Below are 20,837 nucleotides of genomic sequence, written 5' to 3' on the forward strand. Positions count from 1 at the left end.
TACTTTCAATTTTTTTACGACATTTATTATTTTATTTTAATCCGGTGCTGCAAATCCAACTAATTGTACATAATTTATTTTTATTTTTATTTAGAATTGGATCAATAGTATAATTTTATTTAATATTATATAGTATTTTATTTAAAATTAAAATCATTAGACATATTACAATTCTATTTGTATTTATATATTTATATTGTTAATAGTAATCTATTTTATAAGAGTGTTTTATTTTAAATATTATTATAATTACTTTGAACACCTCGACTATCAACAAAATTTTTATTGTTTCGTCATTAATAATAATAATTAGATTTATATTTATCTTTAATAAACAAAATATAGGGATTCAAAATATACTTAAAAAAGGAGGAGTTAATGTTACTCTTACTTTACAGTTAAGGCGAAATTAAAACTTAGTTAGACTAGTGTAATAAACAGGAATTCAGTATATTTCACCGAGAGGAAGCTCACAACAACAGATAAAATAAACACATGATAAAAACACGATAAATGTTACAGAGAGTAATAAAGAGGCTAGGTGAAAGAAACAATCCGACATAAAAATGTAAGTATAATTGTAGTATAGCTAGCCAACTTTTGGGGCAAGCGCAACATTCCCAGAAGAGTCGATGTAAAGTCGGAGGCGGTTGGTTCTATAATCCATAGTAACAAAGCTATTTTGTGGAATTAAATGAACACTTATTCCTGGACTTTCTTCTTCTATCTGTTTCTTTGCTTCTTCGCCTGTCATCCCCACTACCTCTGGCCATGTTGTTTTCCTACTGTGGTTTCCTCCAAGTAAACTCTCGAAAGATCCTGATTTATTACACAAATTATATTTTCATAATTTATCAAGTTGGAGAATGGAATCATCCTTAGTCCCATATTGTCGAGTTCCAGATTCAATTCTTGATGGATGCATGTATTTGATGTGTATTAACAGACAAGAAAGTTGCCCCCAGTATTAATGAATTGTTTACCCCATACAGTGGAAATTTAATAGATCAAGGAAGACTAACAAATAAAAACAAGGAAAATAGCGTAACGTACTTGGTAAAGGTTGTTGAGGGAGCTCAGCTGCTTTGTTATCTTCCTCAGCCATGTATAATGGTTGTATACTCAGATGCTTTCTTATCCTCCCCTTGGCTTTATATATACCAAAATATCACATAAGACAAAGTTTGGAATCAGCCCCAAACGTCAAACGCCTCATCAATTATATCGCTTCTATCTTTACACGTCAACACCAAGTAATGCCGGCAAATGCTATGTTTTATATTCCAGAACAAATATTATATTTACACAAATTAAATTTATCGAGCGTAGGCAACACATGAATGTATAATGTGACACATTGCTGACTTTTTTATGTTTTGTTGACAAACAATGAAATTTTATTAAAACTCCAAATCACTTCTCAGTATATTCTGAACCTCAACAGAAATAGAACTCCTATCGACAAGTCGATCCAGAAAAGAATATGACAGACGAGCTAATTCGTGCGCCGCCATATTAGCAGATCGTTTAACAAAAAATATTGACACTGTGTTTGACTCCACCAACATATTTCGACAGGACTGAGCAACCGGCTCGAGAGGAGACAATGTTGGCGCCTTACTTCGAATGGCCTGAATAGCAGTCAGACAATCCGACTCCACCACCACCTTACTCTAGCCCTTACTTTTAATCCAACTGAGTGCTTCTTTAATCGCCAAAACTTCAGCCATAGTAGACGACACCATACCTGGAAGATACTGAATTCGCGCTTGAACAAGATCTCCATGATTATCCCTTGCAATCAAAGCCAAACCTGAAGCGTTATACTCAGAGAAAATTGTTGCATCTGTCGAGATATTCATATATTCAATCTGTGGTGTAACCCAAAGCTCCTTCCCGTGACCTTCAACAAGATTAGGATAACGTGATGGTTGTTTATTCTTTTGGGCTATATTCCATTGTAGAAGAAACTGCCTAGCTTTTGCTATAACAACATTCAGACGAGTATAATTCTTGTTCCAAACAAAATCATTTTTAGCTTTCTATAACGACCAACAAAATGAAGCCACTTCTACTCTTTTCTCGTTGCCACAGACCTCCAGAACCCTCTGCCACCATCGGAAAAAACTATAATTCCCGTTTACAGTGACCTGAGGTAACAATCGTCGCCAACATTGAGCTACCAAAGTAAAACGACATAAAATATGCTCCATTGTTTCATCACCATTTCTGCATACTTGACAAACTAAGCTGACAAGTACGTGTTTCTCCATTCACATCATCATTATAGGAAAACAATTCGACAAAGCTCTCCACATGAAATTTAAGATCTTTATAGGTGCTTTTACTCTCCACGTCTTTCTCCAACTACTATCTGATCATCCTGTCTCCATAAATTCTTTTGTTGTTGAAGAAGTCTATAGGCACTTCGAACAGAGTAATGCCCTAACACTTCTTTTCCCCACTACAATTTATTCTCCTCACTACTCTCTGTTAGATTTATACGCCTAATGCACTGCCGGTCATGAGCATTAACATTTTACTCAGAATTTCCTCATCCCATCCCATGTGATCCATAGACATTAAAGCAATAACCTTGTGATTTTGCAAGCCTTGGACCGCTGAAGTTACAAATAGATTGTTCTCATCTAATAACCAGGGCTAACCAACAATATTAATAGAGTTCCCCGAGCCAATTTTGCAGCTCATACCTGCTGCAATAACATGCTTAGTTTTCCAAATACTCCGCCAACAAAACTAGAATTGTTACCAATTTGTGCATCCATAAACGAATAATCAGGGAAGTGACGCGCCTTGAAAACCTTACTAACCAAACTGTGAGGATTTTTAATAAATCTCCAACCTTGTTTCCCAAGCATTGCTAAATTAAAATCTCTAAAATCTCTAAATCCCATTTCTTCACAAGATTTATGTCGACTCAATCGGTCCCAACTCATCTAGTGTATACTTTTACTAACTGTCTTCTTAGTATTCCACCAGAATTTCGAAATAAATCTCTCCACATCTTTAGTGATCTCTAATGGCAGTAAAAATACGGTCATCGCATATGTTGGCAAATATTGAATGACTGACTTCACCGACACTTCTTTTCTCCCCCGGTTGATAATTTTTCCGTCCCAGCCTTAAGCTCGTCTTCTTACTTTATCTTTCAGAAAACCCAGTGTTGCTACCTTACTTCATTTCATCATATTAGGCAGGCCCAAATACATACAATCATTTGTTACTTCTTCAATTTGTAAGGTGCTACATAGCTGATGTCTAGCATCCGTCCTTGTATTTGTACGAAAGAAAATCGAGGACTTAGACATATTGACCTTTTGTCCCGAAGCAAGCTCAAATTTTGTTTAAATCTCTACAATTTTCGGCACTTCACTTTCTCCTGCATTACAGTGAAAGTAAGAATCATCGGCAAACAACATGTGAGTAATGGAGCTCAATTGCAGACCTTAACCCCTGAATCAATTTTTGGTTTTCAAAACTATGGAGCATAGTCGAGAGATCTTCCGTAAAAAGATTGAACAAATACGTAGATAAAGAATCTCACTGGCGTAAGCCTCGACTTGGCATAATTGGGCCAATTTCCCTTTGAGCATGAACAATGTGGTATGAGACTGATTGGACACACTGTATAATTAAGTGAACCCACCAGGCATCGAAACCCATATTTATCAAAATAGCTTGAAGGTAACTCCATTCAATACGATCATAAACTTTTCTCATGTCGAGCTTTAAAGCCATATATGCCTTTTTACCTCGTCTTTTCCGTTTTAGAGTGTGCATTACTTTATAATCTATTAACACATTATCTGAAATCAACCTCCCATCTAACTGTTCACACTAAAACACACACGAAAATACACGCAAGTGCATGTGATCAAAAGTTGTATAAGATATAAATCAAGTTCGTTCCCACATGGATTGATTTAGGTTAAGTTCAGATTATGCACTTATGCAACAATGTATGATTACCATTCACAGCTAAGACAAGTAACAACTTGAGTTGGTTAACTACCTAATAGATTATACTAGCATGCATTAACTAAGAGATTAAAAGTGAATTACTTATATAAGAATAAAATATGGGATTCTAACTTCATTAAATACTTCATTTAAAGTTTATGTCTTTATCAATAACATGCGACGGTGATTATAACTAATCAGATAACACGAAATTAGTATACGCTATCTTTTGATATACATATACCCTACTACTAAGCATCCACAATCAAGATAGAAGTTGAGTAGACACCAATTATGCTTAGACCCTATATGTCTATAGAATTTGAAAACATAACGGTTTAAGAACATTTTATCTATTGTGATTACATAGGGTCTGTAAGATAGTTAAAATTCCACTACGAATTATGCATGTCAATTCATACATAAACCTATGCTAGCATGGAAAATTCTAAATCTCTATATTTATTATCGTTTTAATAGAGATTAACAAAATATCTTAGATGTTAGCTACGTATCAAAGACGAATAAGCACCACCAAACTAGGAAATCATAAATCGCGAAACACTAAAGATTAGAACAATCAACTATTGAAATCCATAAATAAATCCGCTAGAACCCCATGATAACGATTAGTTCATGATCAAACACATCATCACCATGGGTTCCATTGAAAACATGATACTAAATAAGTTCAGAATACTATGATAGAATATAAAAGTAATAGGGTTTAGAATAAAGCAAAAACAAGCATCCAAAAATATCACCTAAATCGAAGAATACAAACGTATGAAACTAATTCTTATTCTCCTTAGCCGTCTTGTGTGCTATAGGTCTTCGTATTGTTCTCCCTGGCTTCCTTATTATTAAAAACGTCTTTTTATCTTTATATATAATCCCCAAGTGGACCTGGACTCTCAGACAATCAGAATCATAATAGAATCAGGATTCTGCAAAAACACACTGGCGGGGGCGCGCTGCCTTACTGGACTTTCCGGCGCGGCCGCCACGCTTCTGGCGCGGGCGTGCTTGCCTTCTGACAAAATTTCTGATTTTGTTGTTTTGCGCCCCTTTCTTCATGCAATCTTCCGAAACTTCATTCCTGACATCTTATTAGCATAAAAACATTGTAAAACTCCTTTCTTCCTTCTGACTAGTGCCCTGTAATGACTTAACACAAAAACACATTAAAAACACCACATATTTGAGCCCAAGACACCAAATTAAGCCGATATGAAGCATTCCAAGTAGATATAAATTCCACTTATCACACCCCCAAACATAAATCGATGTTTGTCCTCAAGCATAAACAGACTCGAACTAAAAACACAACTAATGCATGAATGCAACTATATGAAAATGCAATGATCCCCTCAGAATAACTATAACCAATCAATAAGCAATTTTTTTTAGAATGCAATTATTCGAAACAGAGTTCGACTAAATCCCACAAATCAACATACAAACCAGAAATGTGCATGTGTGCGATGCTTAACAGATATACTCCCAACACTATATCAATAATCATATCTTATCTTTTGCCAAAACAATCACAAGTTTATTAATAAAATGAACGTTAAACACATAATGACTCATGGCACTTCAATTTTATTAGAGTTATACAAGGATTAATGCTATAGCATAGAACACATCACAAAATACATGCTTATTTGACAGTGCAATGAATGAGGTGCCAAAAGACTTATACAATAATACCCATGTAACGAGCATTAGGTTAGCGGATCCCAGACTATACAAGCCTTAGATCACTAGGCAAAAAGTCCCCTAGAACTTAATAACTCGAGTATTAAAGAGCTCACTCTTGGTCAATTCTGCATAAACACTTAAAAATACATATTTTTTTCCTTTCTCTTTCTTTTTTTCTTTTTTTTTCATTTTTTTCAATGAATCTGAATGAATGTGTTTCGCTCCATCTCATTCAACCCTAGACTACTCATAAAATATTAGCCGACTACTAGCCAATTGACGCTTATCTTTATTCACAACAAGCAATGAAATCCATGTTTTCCCTAATTTAAAAATCAGTGTTCCTACGTCATTACGGGAATAACATAAATTCTAAGTATAACCAAGTGATTAAATCTCAACAAGCAAACAAGTATGATCATGATCTAGCTCGAAAGCAACCTATAAGACTTGTGAATGAATTTTTTTCTGGGAATGCAATTCAATTTGTTAGAACTTAATCATCCCTCTATTCGACATCACTACACTCAAATGAACATCAACCAATCAATAAGAAACAGCTCATCCTACAAGACTATGTTATATGCATGCAAATGCAACTACATGGACTCACATAATAACACGAACAACATGGAAAACAAAAATGCAAAACAAAAATGCAAAAAACTATATGAACAATCATGCAACAATATGAATGAATTACTACTAAGCATGATATATGAATCTATATGAACACAACACACTACTAATCCTTACATTATCACCCCAAAATATAAAATTTTCAATTTCCTCATTGAAGTCAATAATAAGGATACAAGGCATACCTAGTCGTTAGAAAGATCACTCTCCTCGGGTGGAGTATCAGGTGGTGGGTACACAGAATCAGCTTTAAAAACAGGCCAATCGACCTCGGCACCAGTGGCCCAGAAAACAGTTCCCAAAGCCTGTGTCAAATCTGCTGTAAAACGACTGTGAATGTCATGCATCGCATCCATGCACCTAGTCAATCTCAAGTATTGTGCATCTCCAAGTCCAGAACTATCCCCTACTTGCTGAGGATGAGAAGATCTAGTGGCTCCATGAAAAGCTCTAGTGGCTTCCTGACATGCTTGAAAAGAACCTCATGCATAAGTCTGATCAGTTGACCGGCCACCCGGTAAATGATCATATGTGTAGCCCAAACCCTTCTCATCGGCCTTACCGCCATACCACTCCTTCAGCTGCTGAATCATCGAGCTATCAATGAGAGCACTCAGCATCTGTAGCTGCTCATGCTCAGGCCACCTAACACCAACCGCGGTGCATAACCTCGTAATAATATAGGCATGAGGAATCACCCCCGTGGTTCTTCCTTCCATAAAACCCAGTATGTTCTGATGAATCACAAAACTGAGGTCCATATACTCTTCATTCAGATTCCCCCATAGCAAAATAGCATGATCCACAGTAACCTCGTGCGAGTGCAAAAATGGCATGATATTTGCACACACAAATAGGTTTCACTCCCTAGCATACCGGTTCATACACGAAGATGGAAAAGTAAGAAGCTCATACGTGCCCGTATTGTACTTCCACTCTATCCCAGGAACACACAACTCAGCCACAATATAATCTAGATCAAAATCCTCCCTAGTCTTTTGCACCCAATCCTCAGCAGTAGGTTTTCTCGCAGGTTGATTGATAACCCGACGAATAGCCTCAGGAGTTTAATCAATCGTCAACCCACGAACCACATAAAACCCATTCTTATCTGCCTTAGAATTAGCATAAAATTCCTGCACAATTCTCATCCAGACTGCAGCGGGTGTCTCACAGAAAGTCTGTCATCCGAACTCAACAATCATCTCCAAAAGCTTCTCATCCTTCATCGTGGGCATGAAACCCATCTCCTTTGCAATCGACTTAGACATCAACCTATTAAACTCTGCTTGTGCCTCCGGAGATTAAAATCTGTTCACCATGCCACCCATGCTAGATTGCTCGGTAGCCGAGGGATGAGTGCTACTACTCCCAGCGGTTCTTACTCTCTTAGATGCTATATCAATAATAGAATAGTGATTAGGATGTGAGTAGTATATAGGAGAAGCTAGGGTTTTGAGAATATAGTAGATGTATGTATAATGAGAGAAGATGTATATATATTGGATAGGTGAAGGGATGGGTAGGGTAGGGTTTAGAAGTGTTTAGGATATAGAATTAGGGTAGAAATAGGTTAATTTTCGGGTAGGGAGTGGTTTTTGTTCTGATTTTTTTCTATTTTTTCTCTCTTTTTTTCTTTTTCTAGGGGGTTCGCGCGGCCTCCCCGCTCGCCGTGCTTCTGGAAAATTTCAGAATTTTTTTTGTTGTTTTTTCCTCTTCTTGTCGACGCTGCTATATAACAAACATGGGTTGCCTCCCACGAAGCGCTTGGTTTACGTCACTAGCTTCATGTGAATCTTCGAATCAAGTTGTTGAAAGAACAACGCTCACCACTTCACGGTTCGCCATATCATCATAGTAATGCTTCAACCTTTGACCATTTACCTTCAACGCTTGGTCCAGATGCTTATCAAAAATCTCCATAGCTCCATGTAGAAATACAGCTTTGACAATGAACGGACCTGACCATCTTGACTTAAGCTTCTCTGGAAAAAGTCGGAGATGAGCGTTGAACAATAGAACTTGCTGACCAAGCGCAAATGATTTCCGCACTAACCTCTTATCATGCCATCTCTTGACCTTCTCCTTGTATACCTTATTATTTTTATAAGCCCGAAGATGGAACTCGTCGAGTTCATTAAGTTCAAACATTCTTTTCTCTCCAGCAGCGGCCTTGTCCTGATTCAGCTTCTTCAAAGCCCAATACGCTCCATGCTCTAGCTCGGCAAGCAAATGACACGCCTTCCTATACACCAACCGGAATAGTGACATTCCTAGAGGAGTCTTGTATGTTAATCTATAGGCCCACACAGCTTCATCTAGCTTCAAGGACCAATCCTTCTTTGACAGACTCACAACCTTCTCCAAGATTCGCTTGATCTCTTGGTTCGACACTTCAGCTTGCTCATGAATTTGAGGATGGTAGGCTGTGGCAACACGATGATTCACATGATATCTTTCCATTAACGTAGTGAACTTGTGATTGCAGAAATACGATCCCTCATCACTTATTATAACCCTTGGAGTACCAAAACATGTGAATATCTGCTTATGAAGAAAATTTATCACCACCTTTGCATCGTTTGTTAGCAAGGTTTTAACCTCAACCCATTTAGAAACATAATCCATCGCCAAAAGAATATACTGATTATTGCATGACGAGACAAATGGCCCCATAAAGTTGATTCCCCAAACATCAAAAAATCTCAACTTCAAGAAGAACATTGAGAGGCATCTCGTCTCTCTTGGACATATTTCCAACCCTTTGGAAGCGATCACATCTTGACACGAATTGATGAACAACCTTAAACAACATAGGCCAGAAAAATCCCACTTGAAGAATACGGGCAGTTGTCTTCTCTCCACTATAATGACCACCATACACAGTAGAATGTCAATCTCGCAGAATACCCTACGTTTCACTATATGTAATGCATATTCTGATAATCTGATCCGCTCCCTGTCTGAACAAGAACCCGGTTCATCCCATCAATAATACTTCACCTTATGCAGAAACTTCTTCCTTTGAGTATAAGAGAGTTATGGGGGAATAACATTACTCACAAGATAGTTCACAATGTCTGTAAATCATGGTTCTTCTTCTTGCACCCCAAAAAGTTGCTCATCAGGAAAAGATTCATTGATTAACGTCTTGTCTTGGGAAGCTTTCCTTGATCTTCCAGTTGTGAGAGATGATCTGGTACTTGGTTTTCTGTACCTTTTCTATCTTTGATTTCTAGCTTGAATTCCTGAAGTAATAGATACCATCGAATTAAACGAGGTTTTGAAACTTTCTCTGAGACCAGATATTGAATAGCAGCATGATCAGTGAAAACTATCACTTTTATCCCAAGTAAGTAAGATCAGAATTTCTCAAAACCATAGACGATCGCCAAAAACTCCTTCTCTGTAGTAGTATAATTCAGCTGAGCACCATTAAGGGTTTTACTAGCATAGTAAACCACATGGAATATGTTCTAATTTCTCTGGCCAAGAACTGCTCCAACTGCATAGTCACTAGCATCACACATCATCTCGAAGGGCTCATTCCAATCAGGTGCAGTAATAACATGTGTTGTAGTCAAACTCTTCTTAAAGCTCTCAAAAGTAGCTAGACATTTTTCATCAAATTTAAAAGGAACATCCTTCTCTAACAGATTGCACAAGGGTTTAGATATTTTTGACAAGTCTTTGATGCATCGCCGATAGAAACCCACATGACCAAGAAAACCACGGATACCCTTAACTGAGATTGGTGGAGGAAAATTTTCAACAACCCCCACCTTGGCCTTATCCACTTCAAGACCCTTGCTAGATACCTTGTGCCCAAGAATGATACCCTGTTGCACCATGAAGTGACATTTTTCCCAGTTGAGCACCAGATTGGTCTCAACACATATTTTCCGTACCAGGCCAAGATTATGCAGGCACTCTTCATACGAAGTCCCGAACACAGAGAAATCATCCATGAACACCTCCACATTAGTGCCAATCATATTGGAGAATATGGCCGTCATGCATCTCTGAAAAGTAGCAGGTGCACCATAAAGTTCGAAAGAAACTCGACAAAAAGTGAAAGTGCCAAAAGGACAAGTAAAAGTGGTCTTCTCTTGATCTTCTGGGACAATGCAAATATGATAGCCCGAATATCCATCCAGAAGAAAATAATACTCATGACCAGCCAACCTATCAAACATTTGATCGATGAATGGAAGCGGGAAGTGATCCTTCCTGGTGGCTTTATTCTGCTTTCGATATTCCATGCATACTCTCCACCTTGTGACTGTTTGAGTAGGAATGAGCTCCTTCTTTTCATTAGCCACAACTGTAATGCCTCCCTTTTTAGGCACACACTGCACTGAGCTCACCCATGAATTTTCAGAAATAGGATAGATGATCCCCGCAACCAGTCATTTAAGAATTTCTTTCTTCACAACCTCTTCCATGATAGGATTGAGTCTTCTCTGTTGTTCAACTGTTGGTTTACTTCCTTCCTCAAGCAGAATTTTATGCGTACAATAAGAAGGGCTGATTTCCTTGACATCTGTTATAGTCCATCCAATTGCTGATTTAAACTCTCTCAAAATTATCAAGAGTTTGTCTTCGTCACTACCTGAAAGGTCAGATGCAATAATAACAGGCAAAGTAGATGCATCACCTAAAAACGCATACCTCAAGTGATCAGGCAGTGGTTTGAGCTCAAGTGTGGGAGCTTCCTCAATAGATGGTTTGAGACGCTCCTGAGAATTTTTAAGCTCTGATAATCCAAGAGACTCGAATGGAAAATCTAATCTCCTTTTCCATGGAGAAGCATTCAAATACTGCAGTTGTTCTGACCCTTCTTCATCTTCACTATCATTCCCTTTTAAAGCACTCTCTAAGGCATTTGTCCTTAGCATTTGATCAAGCTTCGAAGTCACTACAGAGTTGATCAACTCTACTTTAAAGCCCTCCTCTTCATCAGTAGGGAATTTCATTGCAATGAAGACATTGAAAGCCACGTCCTGACCCTGAACTCTCATAGTAAGCTCACCCTTTTGCACATCGATCAGAGTTCGACCTGTAGCAAAGAATGGTCTTTCCAAGATAATGGGAATCTTCTTATCTTCCTCGAAGTCCAGAATGACAAAATCAGCAGGGAAGATGAGTTTATCCACCTTAACCAAGACATCCCCCACTACACCTCGTGGATAAGTGATGGAATTGTCAGCCAGTTGTAAAGATATGTTTACCGGTTTAGGATCAGGCAGACCAAGTTTCTTGAAGATAGATAAGGGCATGAGATTGATGCTCACTCCCAAGTCACACAAATACTTGTTGAAAGATAGATTGCCAATGGTACAAGGTATCACGAAGCTTCCTGGATCTTTAAGTTTCGAAGGGAGTTTTTGTTGCAGTAGAGCATTGCACTCTTCCGTTAGAGCAATGGTCTCCAACTCCTCAATTTTAAGCTTCCGAGATAGAATACCCTTCATGAACTTAGCAAAGCTTGAAATCTGTTTTAGAGCTTCCTCATAAGGTATATTAATGTGCAACTTCTTGAAAATATCCAAAATCTTAGCAAATTGCATATCGAACTTCTGTTTCTGAAGCCTTTTAGAATATGGAGATGGCGGATAGACTTTTTTGACTCCCGTATTCTGCTCCAGTGGAGTATTTTCAACAGCATTCTTCTTTGGTTCAGCTTCGCCATCCTTTTTCTCAGTGGAATCATCAAAAATCTCAATTTTTGAATTTTAGGAGGGCACGGGTGCGCTGCTTATGAGCGCGAGCGTGCCTGCATTCTGGAATTTTTTTTAAAATCTTCTTTTTCTTGATTTTGAGGGCTAGCGACCCTTCCAGACCTCAGGGTGATTGCTTTAAGCTGTTCTTTGACTTCTCTCTTGCCTGGATTAGCCTTTATGTCACTCGGAAGAGTTTATTGAGGTCGGTTTAATAAGGCGTTAGCAATCCGCCCTATTTGATTCTCCAAAATTTTGATATTAACCTCCTGGCTTTTACACATAAGCCTCAACTCCTCCAATTCAGATTTTTCATTAGAAGATGGACCGACACCTCCATGAGATTGTTGTTGCATTCCGTGTGGCTAAAATTATTGCCTTGGTGCAAAATGTTGCTGAAAACCAGGAGGATTGAAAGGCTGGTTTCTAAACTGCAGGTAAGGTTGTTGCATACCACCTTGATTATTCTCCAGCTAAAGTTAGGATGATTTCAGTTTTTAGGATGATAATAGCAGGAACATGTTGCTGCGACCTCTGAAAATTGCTCACGAACTGAGCTGACTCACTTGATATAACACATTGCTCCGTCACATGCGATCTTGCACAAAGCTCATAAACACTCATTATCGGTTGAACACCATAGTTGTTCAGAGAATCGACCTTCATAGTCAACACCTTTAACTGAGTAGCGATAGCTATAAATGTATCCACCTCCAGAATTCCTGCTACCTTGCCTTGTGGTAGCCTCTGACTTGGATTCTGAGATTCATTTGCAGCCATCATCTCAATTAGATCATAAGCTTCCTCATAACTCTTAGCCCATAAAGCTCCTCCTGATGCTGCATCGAGCATAGGTCTTGAATATGCTCCTAAACCATTATAAAAGCAATTGATCACCATCCAGTCAGGAATTCCATGATGAGGACACTTTCTAAGCATCTTCTTGTAGCGCTCCCAAGCTTCACATAAATATTCACCCGATTGATGCGCGAATTGAGTAAGAGCATTCCTGATTGCGACAGTCTTTGCCATAGAAAAGAATTTAGTGAGGAATTTCTGAGCAAGATCCTCCCAAGTAGCAAAGAAACCAGCTGGTAGAGAGTGTAACCAGCTCTTAGCTTTATCCCTCAGAGAGAATGGGAAAAGTCTCAATTTCACAGTATTTTCAGAAACATTATTGAACTTGAAGGTGTCGCACATCTCGATGAAATCCCTAATATGCATATTGGGATCTTCCGTTGGAGCACCCCCAAACTGGACTGAATTTTATACCATCTGAATCGTGCCAAGCTTGATCTCAAAGGTATTAGCTGCGATAGCTGGCCTAACAATGCTAGATTGAATGTCATTGATCTTTGGTTGAGAAAAATCCATCAACACTTTTGTTGGTGCTGCTATTCTCCCATTGTAATGATCGCTTCTTCTTCAACTTTCTCAACTTCTTCAAAAACTTCTTCTTCCACTTCTTCAACTTCGTCCAGTGTTTCCTTACGAGATTGAGAACATGTTCGTATACGCGATCTCTAGAGTACCTGAAACACAACAAAGTAACTTTATAAGTAAAATAATCTGAGTCAGTGAACTTTAACGACCACTGATGTCAAGCACATAAACTAAAATTTAACACCAATCCCCGACAACAGTGCTAAAAACTTTTTCGCACTAAAACATACCTGAAAATACACGCAAGCGCACGTGATCACAAATAGTATAAGATATAAGTCAAGTTTGTTCCCACATGGATTGGTTTAGGTTAAGTTCAGATTATGCACTTATGCAACAATGTATGATTATCGTTCACAACTAAGACAAGGAACAAATTGAGTTGGTTAACTACCTAAGAGATTATACTAGCATGCATTAACTAAGAGATTAAAAGTGAATTACTTATATGAGAATAAAACATGAGATTCTAACTTTATTAAATACTTCATTCAAAGTTTATGTCTTTATCAATTGCATGCGATGGTGATAATAACTAATCAGATAATACGAAATAAGTATACGCTATCTTTCGATATACGTATACCCTACTACTAAGCATCCACAATCAAGATAAAAGTTGAGTAGACACCAATTATGCTTAGACCCTATATGTCTATAGAATTTTAAAAATATAACAGTTCAAGAACAGGTTAGCTATTGTGATTATATAGAGTGTGTAAGATGGTTAAAATTACACTACGAATTATGCATGTCAATTCATACGTAAACCTATGCTAGCATGGCAAGTTCTAAATCTCTATATTCACTGTCGCTTCAATAGAGATTAACAAAGAATCTTAGATATTAGCTACACATCAAAGAAAAATAAGCATAACCAAACTAGGAAATGAAAAATCACCACACACTAAAGATCAGAACAATCAACTATTGAAATCCATAAATAAATCCGCTAGAACCCCATGACAACGATTAGTTCATGATCGAACATATCGTCAGCATGGGTTCCAATGAAAACATGATACTAAATAAGTTCATAATACTACAATAGAATATAAAAGTAATAGGATTTATAACAAAGAAAAAACAAGCATCCAAAAGTATCGCCTAAATCGAAGAAAACAAAAGTATGAACCTAATTCTTCTTCTCCTTAGCCGTCTTGTGTGTTCTAGGTCTTCGTAATGTTCTCTTGGCTTCCTTGTTATTAAAAACGTCTTTTTAACTTTATATATAAGCCCCAAATGGACCTGGACTCTTAGACAATCAGAATCATAATAGAATTAGGATTCTGCAAAAATATACTGGCGCTGGCGCGCTGCCTTTGGCGTGGGCGCGCTGCCTTTGGCGCGGGCGCGCTGCCTTGCTGGACTTTTTGGCGTGGCCGCCCCAATTTTGGCGCGGGCGCGCCTGCCTTTTGACAAAATTCCGATTTTTGTTGTTTTGTGCTCCTTTCTTCGTACGATCTTTCGAAACTCTATTCCTGACCTCTTACTAGCATAAAACATTGTAAAACTCCTTTCTTCCTTCTGACTAGTGCCCTGTAATGACTTCACACAAAAACACATTAAAAACACCACATACTTGTGTCCAAGACACCGAATTAAGCCGATATGAAGCATTCCAAGTAGATATAAATTCCACTTATCAATAATGCCCTCCAAATCCGGGGTTTAGATCCGGGGGTTACTTGTCAATCACTAACATATAACAACCATGTTTAATAATTATACAAACATATATCCAACCCCTTTATATTCTATACAGGATCTTTAAGGTTAAGGTATGAAAACAAGAACAAACCATAATCTTTATTACAACCCGAAAATTTAAAGTCTCATAAAGTTTTCTTTATTACAAATCAAATATCTAAACATGTTTTAAATTAAATTCATTTATTCAATTAAATACTACATTTATCTACACTACGCCTACTCAGGAAGTTCAAAGCTCTCTTCTTTTATCGGAATTAACACCCTTGGTGCCAGAGGGTGTCGCCTCTTGACTCGCTTCTTTACCACTCGGGTACGAATGTGTTTCATTATCTGCTTCAACTGAAAAACAAGGTGAGTAACAACAAAGGGGCAAGCCATAATTGCTCAGCAACTCCACAATATATACAGTGTTAAAATAAAGTTAAATTAACCGGTAATCTGATTGTATGTGTAATTATATATCTCTGAAAATGATAATGAAAGCCAATATAGGAGATTATCAATAAATTAGAATGGACATATCAATCACAGTATTGTAATTTGCTGATCAGTCAGATATAATACAGATCTATGCCATTCACATAGACCCACATCATAACAAGGTACCCATGCTCATTTCAGGCCTCCGTAATTCATTCAAGGGTCCAGTTCATTCTTGGCCCTAATTATAACCATTTAGTCCATGAATTAACATCCGGAATAATAGGTATAGTTTGAAGTATCCCAACATTAAAATTCACATCGCGATATAGTTTGAGGTATTCTATTGGAATAAGAATAGAGTATCGTGATGTCAAGAGTAATCAGGAATTAAATGAAAAGTATGATCAAAAGAACAATAATTGTGTATCAGTGTATATGAATAGGAACAATCAATGTTTATTGAATCAGGAATTTGAATAAGATAAAGCAATTTACTATTCTGGGTTTAGAATAAGGGAAAACTTGCCTGATACGTGGTCTACCTCGAGTCTATCCCAATTCTCAAATGATGGCTTGACCTTCCTTGATGGATTTGTATCTATCAAAGAAAGATACTCATTTAGTTGACTTATACCTCATTTGTATATCAACCTGAATCTACGTAGCCCTTATCGTCTATCCGTATGATTATAACTGACTCGTATAAAAATTATCTAGCAATTAAGACTCGACTGACAACAAAAATCATATAGCACATAAGTCAGATAGTCACTCTAGGTCTTAAAACATTTTTAGAATTGAAACTGAATCAGTATTCGCATTATCGAACGATATCTGACTCGTTTTCTAATTTTTTTGGAATTTATTGGACTTGTATTTATAATTAATAGGGTCTATAATTAAATAAATATCGAGAGCCGGATTGCTTCCTAAAGAAATTAAAATTTAAATCTAATTTTTATTAAAATCATATCATTTTTCTGAGTCTAAGGCTTTCGTTTCGATTAAATCGGAAAAATGGTTTAATTATTAATCAATAAATGAGAATAAATCAATTTATTATTCAAAATAATCAATTATTCAAATTAATTACACCTCAAATATATTTTTAAATAATTATTTAGGAAAAATTAGAATAAAAAATGATTTTTCCATAATTTTTAGAGTTAAAATGAATTTAAATTGAATTATTCAAATTAAACTAATTAATTATCAAAATAACTAATCAATTTAAATAAATAAATAACTAAATAATAAATAAATAACTAAATTAATTAATTATTTAATAATTTTCAAATTTTGCAAAATAATTCAGATTTATTTATAAAATAAATAAATTAATTAATTGAATTAATTAACTATTTTATTTTAATTAAATAAAACTAATTTTCTAGAAATACATTGTGGTTTATTTGGATCGAAACCGGGTTGGAACCGGGTTTCAATCCGAGTCGCGAAGAAACTAATGGGTCGCAGATTTGAAACCCCGGCAACCGATCTCCAGTTTCTGGCAATTAAATTCCCGGTTGAATCGACTCTGTTTCAATCAGTTTTTGCTGCGTTTTCGTTCAACAGAGTCACATCAACACAACCCCGATCATCTCCTCCCCATACAATCCCGGAATCGAGTAGTCCGGCAAAAATGCGAAAAAATACGATGAATCTCTCCAGGTTCTGTCGAACTCAATTTCCAGTCGATTCAGGCATCGTTTGATCCTAATTTCGCAGGGGTTCGACTCCATTCAACCTCCATAACACAACCCAATCATCAATTAAGTTCAATCATCCCTACAACGATTTCTCCGATCAAATTCAACCAAACTCCTGCCAAATTCTGTTTTGCTTCATTCGTAGATAGAAAATTATGATCTATAGCTTAAAATAAAGCTTAACGCATCCACAATCAAACCCCTAACAACATACTGACCTCGGATTCTTCAAATTCAAAAACGATTAAAGCATATGAACACATAAACCCTAAAAATCGAATTAACAATTCAAGTTATAGTTTGATGATATAAATAGCATAAATCGATTGCAAACAACTATATCACGCTATTCAAGTAATCACTTTATTCATTTAAACTTAGAATCAAGAAGCCCTAAAAATCAGTCAAGAACCCTAAATTTTGAATTTAAAATCAAAGAATCAAAACGTGAATTGATTGCATAAACATATAGAGGAGGTCAAGAGGATCAATTTGGATACTCACATGATATGATTTGGATTTCAGAAACTCTCAGAATCACATATTGATCTTTGAGCAAAACCAAGAACAATACTCTCACCCACACTACTGATTTTTCAGAAAATAAAATATTTTTAATGATTTTTATAATTAATTAATAAAATTTCAGCTATTTATAGTAGTAAGAAAAATACCCTTATTTAAATTTAGGCCCTATCTATATCTCTTAGTAAAATTAATTGGCCCCTAATTAATAATTTTGGGGAATAATTTTTAAATTTTTAATAACAAATAATTACAAAATATATGCCAAAATTTCCCAAAAATTGTGAATAATTCAAAAATGCAAAGAAATGAAATATTTGAAAGTCCCATGACTCTAAAAAATAAAAATGTGATTATTGTGTGGGGGGGGGGGGGTTTAGCACCCGAAGGGGCCTGGAAAAGTCATTTTTCGTGAAACGAGAAAATTTCTAAATTAACCGGATATTCAGAATATCGATATGGTATAAGCCATACTAGGTAAAGTAAGGCCACTTATTTTATATAAAATATCAGTTATTAAAACAAAATTTGGGTAGTATATTTTGATACAAAAGCATTTAACATAAAATAAAATACCCGATAAGTACCTGAAAATTACTCTGACTACACGAGACACATATAACACATAACAGCTAAGGTTTTACAACTAAACACACTTAATGACATAATAAAACACAAAATTCACCTTTATTATGATATAATACAGTTGTAATTTCCTAGTCGTTACAACCTTCCCCCTTTAAAAGGATTCTGTCCTCAGAATCTCGCTAAGAAAATAATTGGGGATACTTTTCTATTATTTCATTTTCAAGCTCCCAGGTTGAATATTCAACCAAAGGATTTCTCCACAAAACTCTTGCTAGTGGTACAAACTTATTTCTCAATATTTTCTCCTGCCGATCTAGAATTCTTATTAGTTTCTCTATATATGACAAATTAGCTTGAATCTCTATCGGCTCATACTCTATTACATGCCTCGAATCAGGATTATATCTCTTAAGCATTGACACATGAAACACATTATGGATATGATGCATATGGGGAGGTAAGGCTAACTCGTATGCAACCTTCCCTGCTTTCTTTAATATTTCAAATGGACCAACGTAACGTGGCTTTAGTTTACCCTTTTTACCAAATCTGGTGAATCCCTTCCATGGTGATCCCTTCCATGGTAATTCCAGGTCATGTGTCGGATATTTCTGCTCGTGGGGCTTCAACTTCCTAGAAGCATATGCAATTACGTTACTGTGCTGCATCAATACACATCCCAGTCCTCGGTAGGAAGCGTCACTGTAAATAACAAAATCTCCTTGATCATCTGATAACACTGGTACATGTGCGGTTATTGGTCGGTTCTTTAATTCCTGGAAACTTTCCTCATATTTTTCATCCCATATGAACTTTTCATTTCTTTGAGTTAATTTGGGTAAAGGCGTAGCTATCTTTGCAAAATCCTTAACGAATCTTCATAAATAACTAGCGAATCCCAAGAAACTTTTGACCTCTGTCGGTGTGTTTGGTCTATCCCAGTTCAAATCAGCTTCAATCTTGCTGGATCAACTTTGATTCCTTCAATACTGATTATATGGCCTAAAAATTGTACTTCTCTTAACCATAATTCGTATTTCGAAAACTTCGCGTAAAGTTGTTCTTTTTTCAAGATCTTCAAAGCAATTCTTAGGTGTTCCGCATGTTTTTCTTCAGTCTTTGTCTAGATCAAGATGTCATCAATAAATACAATCATGAACCTGTCCAATTATTTCTTGAAAACTCTGTTCATCAAATCCATGAATGCTGCTAGCACATTAGTCAAACCGAATGCCATTACGAGAAATTCATAGTGTTCACAGCTGGTATGAAAAGCAGTTTTGGGAATATCTTCAGCTTTGACCATCAATTGATGGTAACCCGATCTTGAATCAATATTAGAAAACCATGCCACTCCTTTCAGTTGATCAAATAAATCATCGATCTTTGGTAAAAGATACTTATTCTTGATGGTTAAATTATTCAACTCACGATAATCGATACATAATCGCATGCTACTATAACGACTCGTGTATTTTTGAATTATTTAAATATGTAATTGTGGAAGTATTAAATTAAATAAAATATGTGTCTTGGTTTTGGCAGCAGTGTGTTGATATATACTATTTGTCTGTGATTTATTGGTGTAAAAGATTGGAATGTGTAGTTGAAAATTGAGTTATTTTGTTTTGTTTTTTTTAAAAGTGATTTATTACAGTTTTAAATCCGCAAAATTTTGGATTACCTCTAAAATTAGTTTAATTATTTTATAATTTCAATAATTATTTTTGGGATTTTACAAAATTTAGAAATCAATATTTTATCAATTATTTAACCTTGTATGATTTTCTGATTACATTTAATTGTAAAATCTGTATTTAATTCCAGAATTCTTCAAAAATTATGAAACTCATATTTTATTAAGTTTAAATTATTCCAAGAATTTTAAAATTATTCTGGAAATTTTTAGGATTAAATTATTCGTTAAATTGATAATAGTGGGTATAAACTGCGTTTCAAAATTTATTTTAAAATTACGAAATTTATATTTTTATTTATTTCGGGATATTTATAATATTTTAAGACTAATTTGGTAGCTTCCTGAAATTGTTTTAAGTGCGACTTGATTCGTTAATTACGAATTTTGTGTTAAACCGGGCTGCCAGAAGATTATACTTATCCTTTCTTTTTTTGCTACGTGTCAAAATTTTATACTATTGCATCCACATGTTAGCTGCTGGGTTTTCAGTTGGAACAAATAAAGAAACAGAACAGAGTAGAGAAGGGATTGAAGCAAGGCGAATAGGGGGGCTTCATCTCGGCGGTCTCCCTCTCGGTTCTTGACATCTCTGTTATGCTCGATCATCTCCCCACTTCTTCATCTTCTACCTGACTGTTCCCTGGTCTCAGTCGCCATTTTATTTCCGGCGTGATTCTGGTGGGTGTTCTTCTC

At 36.1% G+C, this 20,837-nt stretch overlaps 1 protein-coding gene and 1 non-coding gene across 2 annotated transcripts; one reads left to right on the plus strand and one right to left on the minus strand.

Annotated features, from left to right (window-relative positions):
* Positions 1 to 8,127: 8,127 nt before the first annotated feature.
* Positions 8,128 to 12,400, minus strand: LOC141696791 (uncharacterized). The gene is made up of 7 exons (XM_074500918.1): positions 12,311 to 12,400; positions 11,481 to 12,017; positions 11,060 to 11,357; positions 10,761 to 10,936; positions 10,233 to 10,676; positions 8,853 to 8,967; positions 8,128 to 8,750 (listed from the first exon to the last, which is right to left on the minus strand). Exons 1-7 carry the CDS (start codon positions 12,398 to 12,400, stop codon positions 8,128 to 8,130), a joined length of 2,283 nt encoding a protein of 760 aa, XP_074357019.1.
* Positions 12,401 to 12,954: 554 nt separating this feature from the next.
* On the plus strand, positions 12,955 to 13,061 carry LOC141710212 (small nucleolar RNA R71). The gene has a single exon (XR_012570744.1). It is a non-coding gene; the product is annotated as a small nucleolar RNA R71 (small nucleolar RNA).
* The last annotated feature ends 7,776 nt before the right edge of the window (positions 13,062 to 20,837 follow it).

This window comes from Apium graveolens, chromosome 2 (assembly GCF_009905375.1).
Source record: "Apium graveolens cultivar Ventura chromosome 2, ASM990537v1, whole genome shotgun sequence".
NCBI lineage: Eukaryota > Viridiplantae > Streptophyta > Magnoliopsida > Apiales > Apiaceae > Apium > Apium graveolens.